Source organism: Leiobunum rupestre, chromosome 10, assembly GCF_980474605.1.
Source record: "Leiobunum rupestre chromosome 10, qqLeiRupe1.1.hap1, whole genome shotgun sequence".
NCBI classification, from domain to species: Eukaryota; Metazoa; Arthropoda; class Arachnida; order Opiliones; family Sclerosomatidae; genus Leiobunum; species Leiobunum rupestre.
The window spans coordinates 43521023-43536431 of record NC_143393.1 but is presented as its reverse complement, the minus strand read 5'-3'; the positions used below and the strand labels follow the sequence as shown (position 1 = coordinate 43536431).

Below are 15409 nucleotides of genomic sequence, written 5' to 3'. Positions count from 1 at the left end.
TCATTAAACACTTAATGGTTTTTTCCAGTTTAATTGATTGACATATTGCGTGTACTACCAGTTTAAATTAATATTAATAGATTTAATTACAATTTTAATTTGTTCTCCTTGAATTGTCATTGCTACATCCGAATTATTTCGCGCATTTTTATATACATTAATTGAAGTATACGATATGATTTAATTAAATATATAAAAGGTAATTTAATTTAAATCATATTACTCCTGACACAATTAAGCTAGCATATCTCAAGGCTAATTATCAATGTTAATAATAATAATAATCAGCTATACTCGAAATCAATGTTAGCTGAGACAACTAAAGGGGTCGGCATTTTACATTAATAACCATCCGAGTAACTTCATTCTCTGACCAATAGATGGCCTTAGTCCTCTTCCGGTTTTAAAAGGTGCAATTTTCAAATAATAGAACACATGGTTCAAAAAATGTTTCTCGCAACTTACGAACTTTGCACTCAAGCTCACGCGGAAAAATTATCGTGTTAATTTACGTAGAAAAATTATACGTTTTATGTCCAATCGTTAGTTCTTGGTTGTAAAATCTTTTAAAATAGGGTGGATATGATGTTTTTAATGTAGAATCCAATGTTATTATGAAAAGCGGTGGTTGATGTACTTACCATGTTTCTTTAAATTCAATTTTGAAGTGGAAAAAAATACTAATATTTCACGAGCCTTTTCAAGCCCTTCGTATTAGTGGCAGACAATAAATTTCACCTGACTAAAATCTAATAATATTTAACAACATAGATAACTTTAATTAGCGGACTATATTAACGAAAAATCCGTGCGGGGGTATATAAATAAAGATAACGAATGCCTTTGGTAGTGGTCAAAGATAACAGTGACTTAGAGTATAGGCTTTTAATATTACGCGAACCAACTTAAAAAATAAATCACGAATCAATTAAATTTTCAAAAATACGTTTAAAAATTGAAACGACGGCAAACATCGTTTTCGGTATTAAGCGAAGAACCCGTGTTTCCGGTTTGAATATCAGAAACTAAAAAGAAACGGCGACGTCAGCGTATAAAAAAAATGGGAAGGCAAGGTGTTTACTTGATGGACAAGTAGACTTAGATAAGCATCGAGTAATCAAAAAAATCTCCCTTCAAACATCGCGTGTGGCAGTGACGTGTCTCGGCGAATCTCTAATCAAAAACCCCAGCCGGGAGACGCGAAAAAACGTTTCAAAACTTGATGAAGAATAACTTGTTCTCGATATTCTTTTTCACCATTCTTCAAATAGAACTTTTCTTAGGCGGGTTTTTTTTTAGATACGTCAGGCACTCATCCGACGGTACTATCAAACGCTAAGGGATGGCGCTACGTTTAATCCTGTTGGATTGTTAGGTAACCGCGAGGTGGAAATATCGGCGGCAGTCTTTGTTGGGAACCGAGGCCTATTGGTGGCGAGTGGGCGCGTTACTTCTTCAGGTGTGATCTTGAATGACGCGCGCTCACTACGGGAGTTTATCTCGCCAGAAATACGCGTCATCTCAGACACACACACACCTCTGGCAAGATGTTACCAGGTCTGTCTGGGTGGACTGCCGCTCGAACTCGCTGCTATAATAATTATCGATGTCTATCAGATCCAAGGAGGGAAAAAGATTGGGCCTCTTATCGCCAGCTTGCTTCGTTTATAGTCATAATAATAATAACAGGGTGTGTTTTGTTACAATTGAATAACGCCATTACCCTGTCAAACTTCACGTTTAAGTGTATAATACCTATTGTTAGGAGATTAACATTTGATGGGGGCTTCGATTGTGAAAAGTATAGATTGGGTACGTGGCTTGTCATAAGTTGCTAGCTTCTTGTATGCTAATAAGACATAAATAATTATTAGCGTTTTTAATTAAATTTTCTTATGGATAGAGGTCTTCGAAGGTCGTAAGCATCTTTGATGCAAATAGGTCATCGATGGCTATTAGATAACCTGATTTAAATAGGTCGTCGATGGCCATTAGATTACCAGATGCAAATAGGTCATCGATGGCCATTAGATTACCTGATGCAAATAGGTCATCGATGGCCATTAGATTACCTGATGCAAATAGGTCATCGATGGCCATTAGATTACCTGATGCAAATAGGTCATCGATGGCCATTAGATTACCTGATGCAAATAGGTCATCGATGGCCATTAGATTACCTGATGCAAATAGGTCATCGATGACCATTAGATTACCGGATGCAAATAGGTCATCGATGGCCATTAGATTACCGGATGCAAATAGGTCATCGATGGATTCAACGCCCATTAGCTTTTTGATGCAGATGACGTGTTGGCCATTAGATTTCCTTATGGAGATAGGTCATCAAAAACCATAAGGTTCTTTGAATCAAATAGGCCTTCGAAGGTCATAATTACCTGATACTAATAGGCCTTCGATGGATTCGACGTCCATTAGCTTCATTGATGCAGATGACGTGTTGGCCATTAGATTTCCTTATGGAGATAGATCATCAAAAGTCATTAGCTTCTTTGAACCAAATAGGCCTTCGATGGTCATTAGTTTCTTTGATGCAGAGGAAATTGATGTGGATTAGATTTTCTTATGACATAGGTCATCAAGACCATTGCCTTCTCTGTAGCAAATAAGCCTTCGATGGCCATTAGAGCGAAGGTTTCCGGAGTTTTAGAGGGTGCTATATTAGATGATAAAACGACTCTTTCCTAACGAAAGAATGACTTTTTCGATTCAGGTGTGGTTCAGCAACCGGCGAGCACGCTGGAGGAAACAAATGGGCAGTCAACAGTTGAACGGCTTCAACCACCTGAGTCTGCCCATGTCCTATCCGACGGGAGCGGGCACCTACTTGCTTCCAGATCCCGGAGGATACTCGGCCTCGTCCGCCCAAGGTACGTTTCGCACCAGACCTTCGTAGACTCTCCTTCCTACAAGGAGACAACGACCCGCATTCACACGTATATCACTCTCTCGGAACAGAAGCCTTCCACGTGGCAGCGGCGGCGGCGGTGGCCGCTGGTCAGAGCGGGGTCTCGGCACCTTCGACCATCCCTTTGCATCACAGCGGCGATCCCCTGACCAGTTCTAACAACGGCGGGACGGCGGACTCCAGGAGTGGGATTCAAAGCGTCTACAGCAACCACCATCACCACCACCACCACCAAACCGTGGCCGACGCCACCTCTTCCTACATCTCGGCTTCAACCCTTCCTTCTCAGGTAGGATCGATCATTTCATACATTTGTTAAGTTAGAAGAAACCACCTATGGACTGTGATGATAAAATACGCGAAAAAGTAGATTAGTCCATAATTAAAAGGGATATACTATAGCTAAATCCTAAACAAATTCAGATTTCCCGCACGGTACTGATGAGTTCCAAATAGAACGAAACCGGTCTACCGTTGGAATTTCTGGCTATTTTATTTTTTTTTATTTAGTTTATTACTCGAAGATCTATTTGATCCGAGTTTCGCGTTTTTTGTTTTCTCGAAGACCTATTGGTACGAGTTATTAGTAAGTTTTTTATTTCTTCAAATTTGTTTAGGATTTAGCTATAGTATCCCTTTTAATTATGGACTAATCTACTTTTTCGCGTATTTTATCATCATTTCATACATTTGCCTCTTTCGAAGTCAGGCCGGATTAAAACCAGGGTTCGAAAAAACCCGGGTTTTTTCCAAAAAGCCCAACCCAGTGGGTTTTTTGTGGGTTTTTCGTGGGTTATTTTTATTCGGGTGGGTTTTTTATTTTAGTATACTATTTCCATATTTGTATAACATGATATGTCAAAAAAACCCCAAATCAAGAGAAATTAGAAAGGTCTTATGTCGAGCCCTGCTCAAAAAGATTGTAGGGACTAGATATCGTCTGCTAGGTAAACTGCTTTTTTTGTGTCAGAAAAAGCTGAAAAGCTTGTAAAAGTGTACAGATACTGCAAAGGTAGCAAAGCTGAACCAAAGGACTGGTAGAAATCTGAAGTCATAAGTCTCAAGTCTCAACTATTAAGTTAACAAGCCGGTTAACTTTGTAAATTACTAATTACTTAGTACGTAATCGCCTGACGACGCTAGACTCGGCGTCGAAACGGCCGTAGCATAGCTTTTATTTAGTTTTAATAAAAGAAAATTTTTTATTAATTTTTTATTGTACAACAGTGGTCTCCATGGTTTTAATTTAGTAAAAATGCCTTTTCATTAAAATATGAAATTTTAAAGTGGGCTTTTCTCAGGTGGGTTTTTAAAGTGGGTTTTTTGGGGTGTGTTTTTTGTTTTCGAACCCTGATTAAAACCTTTTGGGGCCTAGCTAATTTTGGTGCCCCTTTCAATGGCGAGTGAGGTACTCCCGCCATTTATAACTGACAAATGTATAGAAAATACAATTTCAATGTAGACTTTGCGGATATTTTAGTGATTTTAATAAATCAGTGCTTTACATGGTATCGAAAAATGTGGACGCCTTTACTAAAATTACTCCGTAAAAAAAACCTTTTGTGAAAAGTAAATGATAACATTTTTGTACTTTTAAATTTTTCGAAACCTCTTGGTGCCCCTTGTAGGCTTGGTGTCCTAGGCCCAGGCCTAGTCGGCCTATTGGGTAATCCGGCCCAGTTCAAAGTGTTGTTGAAGTCAACCCTTTTTACCACCAAATCAAATAGCGAAATGTTTATCATCGTAGTAGGAATTAGTAAAACTTACCAGATTTTAATAAACTTTTGAAAGTAACTAGCCCTTTATCTTGGAACTGTGTCGTATCTGCACCTAAATATTAAGTTTCCCTCGTTGGCAGCGTTGCCAGGTCCCAAAACTGAAATTATAGTATCGAAACCCAAAAGTTTTCGAATTTTCTAGAAAATGATAGTACCCAAGTACGGCCAACTTGGATTACTCGCTTTAGCGTGGTAGCACATGATCATAGTTGGCCGTACTCACATATTTATTGTTACCCACTTCCAAGTTCCACGGCCTATTTCGTTCCTACAACGCGCTTGATTAGTCCGCCGTATTTGCGAGTCTAAGATGGTATAATATTTCCATTCATAGCCTACTAGGAGTAATATAACAGACTGGAAACGTGTTCTTAAGGAACTTTCTAAACTAAAATTTTTAATTATCGCGCAAATATCGGAAATATAGTGAAATTATAGTACGGAGGTAATGTTATCGAAAAGTATATAGTACAGTTGGCAACGGTGCTCGTTGTTTTAAGATATTCGAGCTCAAAATTTGAAGCCTGCGACCTCGTCAAAAAATCAAATACATCAAGCTGCAAATTAAAAATAGGTTTCTAAATTGATAGGCCACTGATGATACTGAATAAAGTAAAATCAAACCACTTTTGCATAGTAAAAATTAAAAGAACATTTTATTTAAAATGCTGGTCACGACTAGTTTCGCTTACCGTTCGGTAGCATCATCAGGTGTGTGAGTGAAAGCGAAACTCGGTTACAATTTCCACAAAGTGGCTAAAAAAGTATTTGGACCTTCGTCACGATTAAAGATTAAGTTTGTTTTTTTGTGGTCAGAAATAAGTTAATACTATCTTCAGTCAAAGGACCAGTGGCCCAATTTTTTATATTTTCGACCCTTAGTAGAATGATTTTGGAGCCACTTTTATTTCCTTCAACTAGAAAAATCGGGGGGTAGGTCATTTCCATTTGGGGTGCGTCTTAATCATAGTAAAATGATTAAATCAGGGCAATTCAGATTAAAAAATCTAATCAAGATTTAAACGAAATTTAATCATTCTAATCATGATCTAATCTTTTTAATCAGGATTTAATAATTTTAATCAGATTTAATCATTTAATCATTTTAATAAGATTTAATCATTTAATTATGATTAAATAATATTTAATCATTTAATCATTTTAATAAGATTTAATCATTTAATTATGATTAAATAATATTTAATCATTTAATTATGATTAAATCAGATTTAATTATTTAATTATGACATTCTAATCGTGATTAAACGTGATTTAATCAACATAATCGTAATTAAATTGAATTTAATCAAAATAATCACGATTAAATCGGATTTAATCTTTCGAGGGGTGCGTCGTTAATCAAGGAAGTGACTTGCCCCTCGAGAAAAATATGGTGATTCATACTCAAAATTTCAATTTATAGGCTCCTGGTAATCATTTTCTGTAGAATTTTAAAAATTTAAAAGTTCACTCCCAAACGTCTTAGTTTATTTAATTTGTTTTGGTCCTCCTTGTTAGGATTTTGGAGACCAAGTTAACCTCGAGGCGAATTTAAAAATGGGCTAATTTAAAAAACGTGTCTCGATAATTTCGTAATCAACTCAGATTGTCAGTTACTTATATACATACTGGTTTATTAATTTTATAATATGATTTTTTTATGATATGAAGTCAGCCGTACAAATATACAATAGAATAGGGGTTTTTTTTTGCTTTCGAGTCGTGTCACTTCTGCGTTCAGGCTCCAGGGGGAGCTATCAAACCGGCCACGATCGGCCAAGAAAACGAACCAGCGCAGAGACATATTTCACAGGCAGCGAGTCCTCCCCCCCCCCCCCCGTTTGAAAATAATTATAAATTCAGTAATAAGCATAATCGGGACGAATATTAGCGGATACTTCTTACGAAAGGCGACGGAGTGGTAAATTCCTCGCGTTGATAGTTCGTGGTGACTTGGCTTTCGGGGCGTCGATCGAATGAAGAAAAGAGATAAAAAACGCAAAGTACAAAATAATGTTAATTCCAAACGAGAAAAAACGTGGGTGAAAATACATTTTGCATTTTTCCATAGAGATACTTTCACGAAATACGTATTGCCAGAAGTATATAAGTGTAGTATTCATCTACCTTTACTGATAATTAGGAATGCACCGATATATCGGTCTATTTTTCTAATATCGGTCATCGGCCTATTTTGCTGATATCGGTATCGGCCAATATCGGCTTAAACTTATATAGTAGATATGGCGATGCCAATTTAGCACGCGTGTGTTTTTAAAACCGTGTAAGACCCCACGTACAAAATTCAGTAGTAGAATTCCATAATTCTAAAGGAGATTTTTTGGATTTGACCATCAGTAGCATCTACATTTTGTATTCAAGCCTAAACTCAATGTTGGGGATAAGGCGGCCAATGATTAATAACATGTAGTCAATGACGTCAATCACCACGCTAAAATTCAAAAGGTTTGGCCGTTCTACTAATTATTTCTAATTAACTACGAAACGAAAAGCAACGAAACTTTATCTTTGGGTACTTTAAACGTACGAGCTTCATTTAATAACAAAATTAAGGCGGTAACGAATAATTTGCAACTTATTTTTTAATTATATTTAATTTGCAACTTACTCTTTAAAGGCCGACTACATAGTTATTCGGTTTACTCTGTCTTTCACTGGAAGCTGGCTGGCTGCAAGCTAGGAGCAACAAACACAAGGAGAACGCAGCTAGCCTTTAAACACGCTAACGAAGGGTTGTGTACGAATTTCATTGGACGAGCGTCACGAGCCTTTACGCTGAACGTTTTACGGGCGGGGGGGAAGACAATTTCCAATTTTTCCCCTTCCGACGGCAGCAGGCGCTAAAGCTTCTAGCCAATGAAAAATGTACGCGAGAAAATCCACGACTTTTGACGGGTTGCGTTCTCCTTGGGTGGGGTGCTGTGTTTGTTGCTCCTAGCTGCAAGATACATATGCTATGCAAGCAGCCAACTACTAGTAAGAAACAGAGTAAACCGAATAAATATGTAGTCGGCCTTTAAGAAACAGATTTGACTTATTTCTGTACGTATACAGTTTTTGAAGGCCAAAAAACGGCGCTTTAGTGAAAAAGTAGACTCGCTATTTCAACAGCTCGTGATTAGCGGCGCCGATGATGTGATTATTTCATTGGCAGACAGAGGCGCGGATGCCAAATTTATGGCTTTCCCAGAGGTTCCCTCCGTCGGTAATTCTTTGACCACGACGAAACCAAAGTGGAGGACCCTCTTTAATTCGTTTTCGTGCTCAAATTGGCCCGTCTCTGTCGACGATAAGTGAAATACGTGCGCCGCATTCCGACGACGCAAGACCTCCCCCGTCTCAAACGCGGAACCGCGCTAAAAAGCCTTTTGACAGTACCTTATAGAACTTACGTTCCCGTTATTAGCCGTAACCACACGTCGAAATTCCGATAGCTATGCCTTCAAATTTTCTTTGGACAAAAACAGCTGTTCTTCGTTATTACTTTTAGGATTAAACGTTATAGTCTGAAATCGAGTGGCTGGCTGGATTAGAGTGTATTGTTCTTTATTTGTCATAGGCCTTTCTGTAAGATAAGCTACGCTTGCTGGGCTTGTTTTTATGCGATAAAATACCCGAATAAGCAGAAAAGTCCATAATGAAAAGGGACCAAAAAGCTAAACCCTAAACAAATTTGAAGAAATTTAAAAACTTACTAATAGCTCGTACCGATAGGTCTTCGAGCAAACAAAAAGACGCGAAACTCGGATCAAATGGATCTTCGAGTGAAAAACTAAATAAAATAAAATAATTTAGCCATAAATTCCAACTATAGACCGCCGAGGGCCGGCTTGGTGTTTGGCGGGGCTTGGTGCGAAAGCCAATATCGGGGCCCCTCTTTTTAGACGATTTTTAATGAATACTATTTTTTGTTAAAGAAACTACACAATCATATTGCATTAAATATTTATTAACATATGAAATCAATGAAATTTTGAATTGTTTTAACGTGCGTACTATAATTCCAATTTCGCGGGGCCCCCAATTTTTATGGGAATCGCGGGGCCTTGTGCACTGGCACCTTATGCACACCCATCCAAGCTGGCCCTGATACCGGTTTCGTCCTATTTGGGACTCATCAGTACCGTGCGGGAAATCTGGCTTGTTTTTATGTAGCTCATTCGTCACTAAATACGTAGAAGTTTAGTTCATCTTAGACTTAAAACGGGGTGCCTCGTCGAATAGTTGATTTTATAAAATAAAAAGTGGTCTTGCCCAACTTGTTAAACTGTTGCTCTTACGTCACAAGACCCAGCTTTATTTGTGTATTCTTCGCACGAGCTATTTGCACGCGCTCTAGAAAAAGCTATATTCCTCGCGACTGTAGCGCGCGCTAGTAGGCTTGTCAAAGTAAGAGACTGTGACGTAAGAGCAACATTTCAACAAGAAGGCCACGTTATTTTATAAAAAGAACTATTTATTCTTATGTCCAGGGATTTTTATAGTAAAACGTCATCGAAACGTCACCCGTGACGCATTAGCAACATCAAAACAAGAAGGCCAATGTTACTTTATAGAAAGGCCTATTTCCATTAAACAATTTCGTTAATGATTTAAATATATTTGGTAGTTTGAAATTCGCGGCCTCGAACTACCAAGGGGAAATTACACTTAAATTTCATAATAATTTCATTAGAGTGTATACTAATAATGAATACTCACCTAAGCTAATACTTAAGTAACCACACAGGTGTAAGTCAAACCCAACAATTACGTCATAGTTTCTTGGTCTCTTGCCTACAATAATGTCTTGGTCTCTTGCCTACAATAATGTCCTAAATTAATCAATTAGTACCTATTTAATATAAAATTTTAGAAATATAAATTTTATTTTATTATAAAGTTGCGTATTTTTATAACTTTTTACTATTTAACATTTCAAAAATCTATCAGTACGATAAATATTTTAACCATGTTTACAAATAGAGAGAGATAATATCACTGCCTAAAAAGTTTTAAATTATTCATCCTATGAACTGTCTGTCTTCTAGGTTCAATTTTATTACTAAACATCTTACAACTGCTTGGGAAATTTCGGAACTAATCAAATGATTTGGTCTCAAAAGTTTAACTCGCCCCGAGTAAACTTTTTCCCACCGTATTATACAGGGTGTTTCAAAAGGTGATGCAAAAATTCTAAGGAGTTGCAGGGGATGAGTTGAGAAGTATGCCTGTTTTTTCCCATTTTCCTACGATGAGTTAAATGAGCGCCAGAGAGCTTCAAAGTGCGGCCTACTAGCCCCTGGAAGTAGGCTGCAACAAGCGAAAAACCAAGCAGCAGGGACTTTAAATACTGTTTAAGTTTACTTTTGTACGCTGGTTACTTCGATTTGTTTACAAACTCCATTTTTACCTATCACACGAACCCAAACCTTAATGTTCGCGTTTCCCTGCTGCTTGGTTGGCGCTTGTAGCAGCCTACTTCCAGGGGCTAGTAGGCCACACTTTGAAGCACTCTGGCGCTCTTTGAACTCATCGTAGGAAAATGGGACAAAAACAGACATACTTCTCAACTCACCCCCTACAACTCCTTCAAAATGTTGCACCAACTTTTGAACCACCCTGTATAAAAATATGATATTATAATAATATAATTATTATTACTGATGGGTTTTCCACCAATTAACCCAATTTGTATCCATCATTCGAATGTATTTGAGAGTGCAATTCGGGGGAGAAGGGTACAAATATATACTTTGTATCCCGTTCCGAATTTTGGGAGGGTACCATATACCCCTGCACCCCACTATTCCCCCGCCACTGCAGAGATACACGGTAATATCATTGATCTCGTAAAACGAGGCGTTTAGTGAAAGTCGACCTCACGCAATGGTCTCGCGAAACAGGCGACACGCATTCTTGACACGAGAAAGAATTGGCGGCTAATCATTTGGCGTCCTCCCCCCTGTAGCCTGATTGTCCTTAATAAGCAAATTGACGATGTGTGAGAGAGAGAGTATCGTGCGTCACGAAGACCAGAATATCCGTTCAATCAATCGCATATCCAGAGTTTCCCCCCCCCTTCTACCGTCACTCTATAATTAGGCTCTAACTCGCCGCCAATCTCACCAAATACAGCGCCGTCTACTCGCTCTTCTTACAACCAAGCATCCACTGGTTTCGAATCTGATATCATTCCCACTAAAAGAAACCTAAATTATTGGTCGAAAGGTTTCGCGTACTTCGAATATTTTTAAACGAAAATTATTATTATTATTAAGTAACTTTTCAAGAACCTTATTTGCGTAAGAGTTATTTTGATGTTTATGTAATTCAAAGTTTAATTTTCTAAAAACAAATACCTCGAATTAAGTAGTTAAAACTAATTTTAATTCATAAAAAGAATTTTTCCCTAAAATCTGGAGTCTCAATCATACGGCGAATATGTAATTTAAATTACGAAATCGGTTCAAATAAAAATTTGATAACTACAAATTATTTAGAAAACTTTGTTTTGGAAATATTTTATTTAGTTAATTTTTTTTTACTTATTTTTAACCGCACCTGTACAATTGTTTTTAGTGTTGTTAATTTTCCGGAAAAATAAAATGCGGAAAAATTTCCAGAAAATCCGAAAAATAAAAAATCGAAACATAAATTGCTTTTTAAGGGTTTTTAATTTTTTTAAACTTTTTATCGATATAAAACGTCTAATAACAGTAAACATACTACAAAACATTAATAGTGTTACATTGTTAATCAGTTTAAAGCTAGTCTAGAGGTTTAGTTTTACTTTTAGATTCGAAAAATTAGGCGAAAATCCCGCTTTATTTCAATTTGCAAACAATATATTAGACTAATCAAGTGTTTTTTTCGGAAAAAAGGCCTTGGTCATTTTCCGGAAACTTATCCGACTTACAACACTCATTGTTTTATACGCGAAAATAGCAGGGTTCAGGGTGAATTTTATACGCAAAAATTCAGGGTTCAGGGTGAAATCAATTTAAAGGAGTAGGCTATGAAAACTATAATTTCCTAACTTAAACATTTATTTGAAAACGCCTAAAATGTAGCCTCTTATTTTCGTCAACAGGTGATGAACATGCTCCACCCATCAGTCAGCGGCACGGCAGCCAGGCCCAATCACCCGGGCCAACACATCGGCGACCCGTCGGCAGGTGGACACGGGTCGGTCACTTCCGACTACGCTTCCGGGCTGGTCCACCAATCGAGCGCTCCCGGAACTCAGTTGCAATCGTCGGTGACGTCGCCAGTGTCCGGCTCGTTCATGGGCGGCGCCAACTTGTCGGGCGGCGCCAACGAGCACCACGGACATCATTGGGGACACCATCATCAACATCACGGCTCCGGGTCCCTTCAAGCTCGGGCCGCCGCCGCCGCCGTCGGTGGCTGGAGACACCCCAGTTCCGGTTCCGGGGCTTGCGGGCCCGCGGTCGGCGCCACGGCGGCCGGTTTGGGGGCCCAGCCCTCCGAGTCGGCGTTCGGGTGCGGACTTTTCGGAAACGATTCGGCCTTCGTGGGCGCCGGCTCCTTCAACGGGATGGTGCCCCATTCGCACGTGCCTTCGACCATGGCCAGCGAGCTCAAACCGTCTTGTTACTACACCGGTCAGTTCGGCTCCGGGTTGAGAGGTCTCAGCCTCTGCTAGTCAAAACGAAACCATTTTATAACAATCATTTTAAAAATAGAGCTTAATATACGTAACGTGTATGAAATTTGAAGCGTGTACAAGCCTAGCAAGGAAGTTCAAGCTTTCGTTAGTACTCACTTGTGGCGCGACAGTCTGCCTCCCATCGATATAACGTTCCATCATTATATGGTTTAAGGAATCAAAGATTCTTAATAATTAATCCTTCTTGTTTAAAGATTAAACTAAATTCCATCTTCCATTGAGGTGTTCATTTGTATAACGCTCTTGATTTATCTGATTTACCAAATAACGTACATAAATTCAAAAAAATTCGAGAGAGTTTGTTTTGATAAAAGCCGTTAATTTGAGGTCTAATATATAATCTAATTCAGGAATCCATACCTCTACTTGGAATGCTTATCCTAGCGTATCGCGTATGGTAAGATCATTCTGACTAGAGGAAAAAATCCCCTCTGCGCGCACTCCCCTCTCACGTTGTTGTTTGTTAAGTGAACATAGTGGCGTCAAAAACACCGTCAGCCACATCGAGACGAAAATCTGCCGTGATAAGCATTCCTAGTTGAGGTATGGATTCCTGTCTAATTGTATTATGTAACGCGAATGTAGATATTTCAATTTCCGATTTTCTGACAGCGCTGAAAGTTAAAAGTCATACATGACATGAAAATTTGAATAAACAATAATTATTATTATATTTCTATGACATGGGAATTTGGAATTTTCTACTACAGTCTAAACAGTAGCGCCACGAGTGAGTATTTACGGAAGCTTGGCCTTTCCTGCTAGAGTTATACATCCTTTAAGGACTAAAATAAAAGAACCGTATAATTAATGTTTTAAAAGAATTGAACTTAAAAAAAACTTATCTTCCCATTTACGATCGTGGTTGTAAATTTTAAACAGTGCTCGCTCGTAAGCATCGAGTGGAAACGCGTTCAAATGCGAGTGGTTATAAAAAAGGTCTCAATGTGCAATTAAAGAGTTTAAAGCGTTACTAAACCAGATTTACAATTCCGTTTTTGTTTCCCAAATAATCAGACATAATTTATTCAAAGGCAAAAAATTAAAAAAATTTGATGGTTCATCCACTATTCTGAAATGTCAGTTTTAACACAATGTGAAAATTTATCAATTTTTTATATATTTGAACATTTGAAATTGAAATAGCAATCAATACTCGTGAAGAAAATTACTAGAAACTCTTATAATTTTTACTTAATTTTATTAACTTTTATTTGCGTAAAAATTATTGACCCTAAAAACCTTGAAATTTTTAAATACCAACACGTTGCAAAAATGTTGTGCAAAGTCTCCGACGTGCATTCTTTCCGCAAAATTAGACGTAACATAATTTTAAAATTTCAATTTAACTGTATAACTATTAATAAGAATTTGACAGCGGTAGCGGTGTAAAATGATCAGTTTAATGTTCAAAACCTTTTTTTCAGGAAAAGATGTGTAATTGATGAAATTAGCTTCTTCAAAATATAAAATATAATTTAAAAAAAGGGAAAAAACCAACTGAAAAGATTGTACAATAGGGAAACGAAAAAACGAGGAAATTAAAAACGCAATAATTATTTAAAAAACGTCGTATAAAAACTCGAAACTGCTGTAATATTGTATTATTTAATTAGATGTTGTTGTCCGGGTTATATCGTTTTAAATAATAAAAATTAAATACATTATGCAAATTTTTTTGACTTGTCTCATTTTGTTTCTTGCTTATCACATTTTGAAATGAAGGCTGATATTTTTCCTCGCTCGAAAACTTTCCAAATTGAACTAAACTAAAAAAATTGATGTTGAAATCGAGCGCTTGCAATGAATTAAAACTATATGAGAGATTTGCTCCGATGGGTACGGAAATAAGGGAACCATTTATAGATACAAAAATAAAACCTTACAATTCCTATAAACGTGATTTAAGTTTCAATTTTTTCTCTCCACGAATTAGCCCGACCGTGTCGCGTTGTCATAAATATACAACGTCATTAAAAAATTTTGGGAAATTTCGGTCCGTGTGAAAGTTAAATTTAGGCGATTTGGTCGTACTGATTACGACTATAATGCGTGTTATTTTCGCGCGCTGACTCGCCTGTCCATATAGTCAAATAAGTCCGTAATTATTTTGTATACGTTAAAATGATTGGCATAAAAAAGGCGTAGCTAATTAAGGGGTTATTATTTTCTTCTTTTATTTCCGGACTTTTACAAAATGTTTCAAGTTGAAACGCGATCGGCTTATATAAAGTTGTTCCAGTTATCAAATAAGCGTACCGCATCATTGTCCGGAGACCTTGGAATTTTGTTCATAATAAGGTCTAGGTTATATTACAGTGCCAGGGATAATGACCAAACGTTTACACGCTGTTGACTAACAATTAAAATGTCATTTTTAAGTTTCGATATAGTTTATTTCTGGAAAATGGGACACTTTTTTTAGGTCTAAAATTAAGTAAAAAGTAAATTTGTTTTCGAGGCTGGTGGGCACTTATAGACAATAATTCAATTAGTTTTAGTTCAGGAAAATGAGTACCAGGTTACGTTGAAAACGGACTTTTATTCTGAAATTTCAAAATGGGTTTTTTCAGAAACGAAGAAAGTATTTCAATAAACAATTAGAGTGTTTAGATTCAATTATTTATCATTATTTCGCTCAGGCGAAAAATATCTGATGAAGGAGATTCTCTGTCGTCGTTACTTGGAAGTTACATACAGCGCCAAGTTAATTCGCGACGTATTTCGGAACTACGCTATTGTTCAAGAAATTATTGTTAAATAAAAGGTCAATTTTAAAAATGAAGGTTAATGTTAAAAATGCAGGTTAATTTTTAAAATGAAGGTTAATTTTAAAAATGAAGGTTAATGTTAAAAATGCAGGTTAATTTTTAAAATGAAGGTTAATTTTAAAAATGAAGGTTAATTTTAAAAATGAAGATAAATTTTAAAATTAAGGTTAATTTTAAAAATGAAGATAAATTTTAAAATGAAGGTTAATTTTAAAAATGAAGATAAATTTTAAAATGA

General features: G+C 37.0%; 1 protein-coding gene across 2 annotated transcripts in view; it reads left to right on the top strand.

The window, feature by feature from the left end:
• Nucleotides 1-14064, top strand: part of LOC149925981 (uncharacterized) — a 44698-nt gene extending 30634 nt beyond the window's left edge. For both annotated transcript variants that reach the window (XM_090159744.1, XM_090159743.1), the window contains exons 5-7: nucleotides 2735-2891; nucleotides 2980-3218; nucleotides 11801-14064. In XM_090159744.1, the coding sequence (XP_090015870.1) occupies nucleotides 2735-2891; nucleotides 2980-3218; nucleotides 11801-12376 (972 nt within the window). In that variant the 3' untranslated portion in view covers nucleotides 12377-14064. The remainder of the gene's footprint in view (nucleotides 1-2734; nucleotides 2892-2979; nucleotides 3219-11800) is intronic.
• The last annotated feature ends 1345 nt before the right edge of the window (nucleotides 14065-15409 follow it).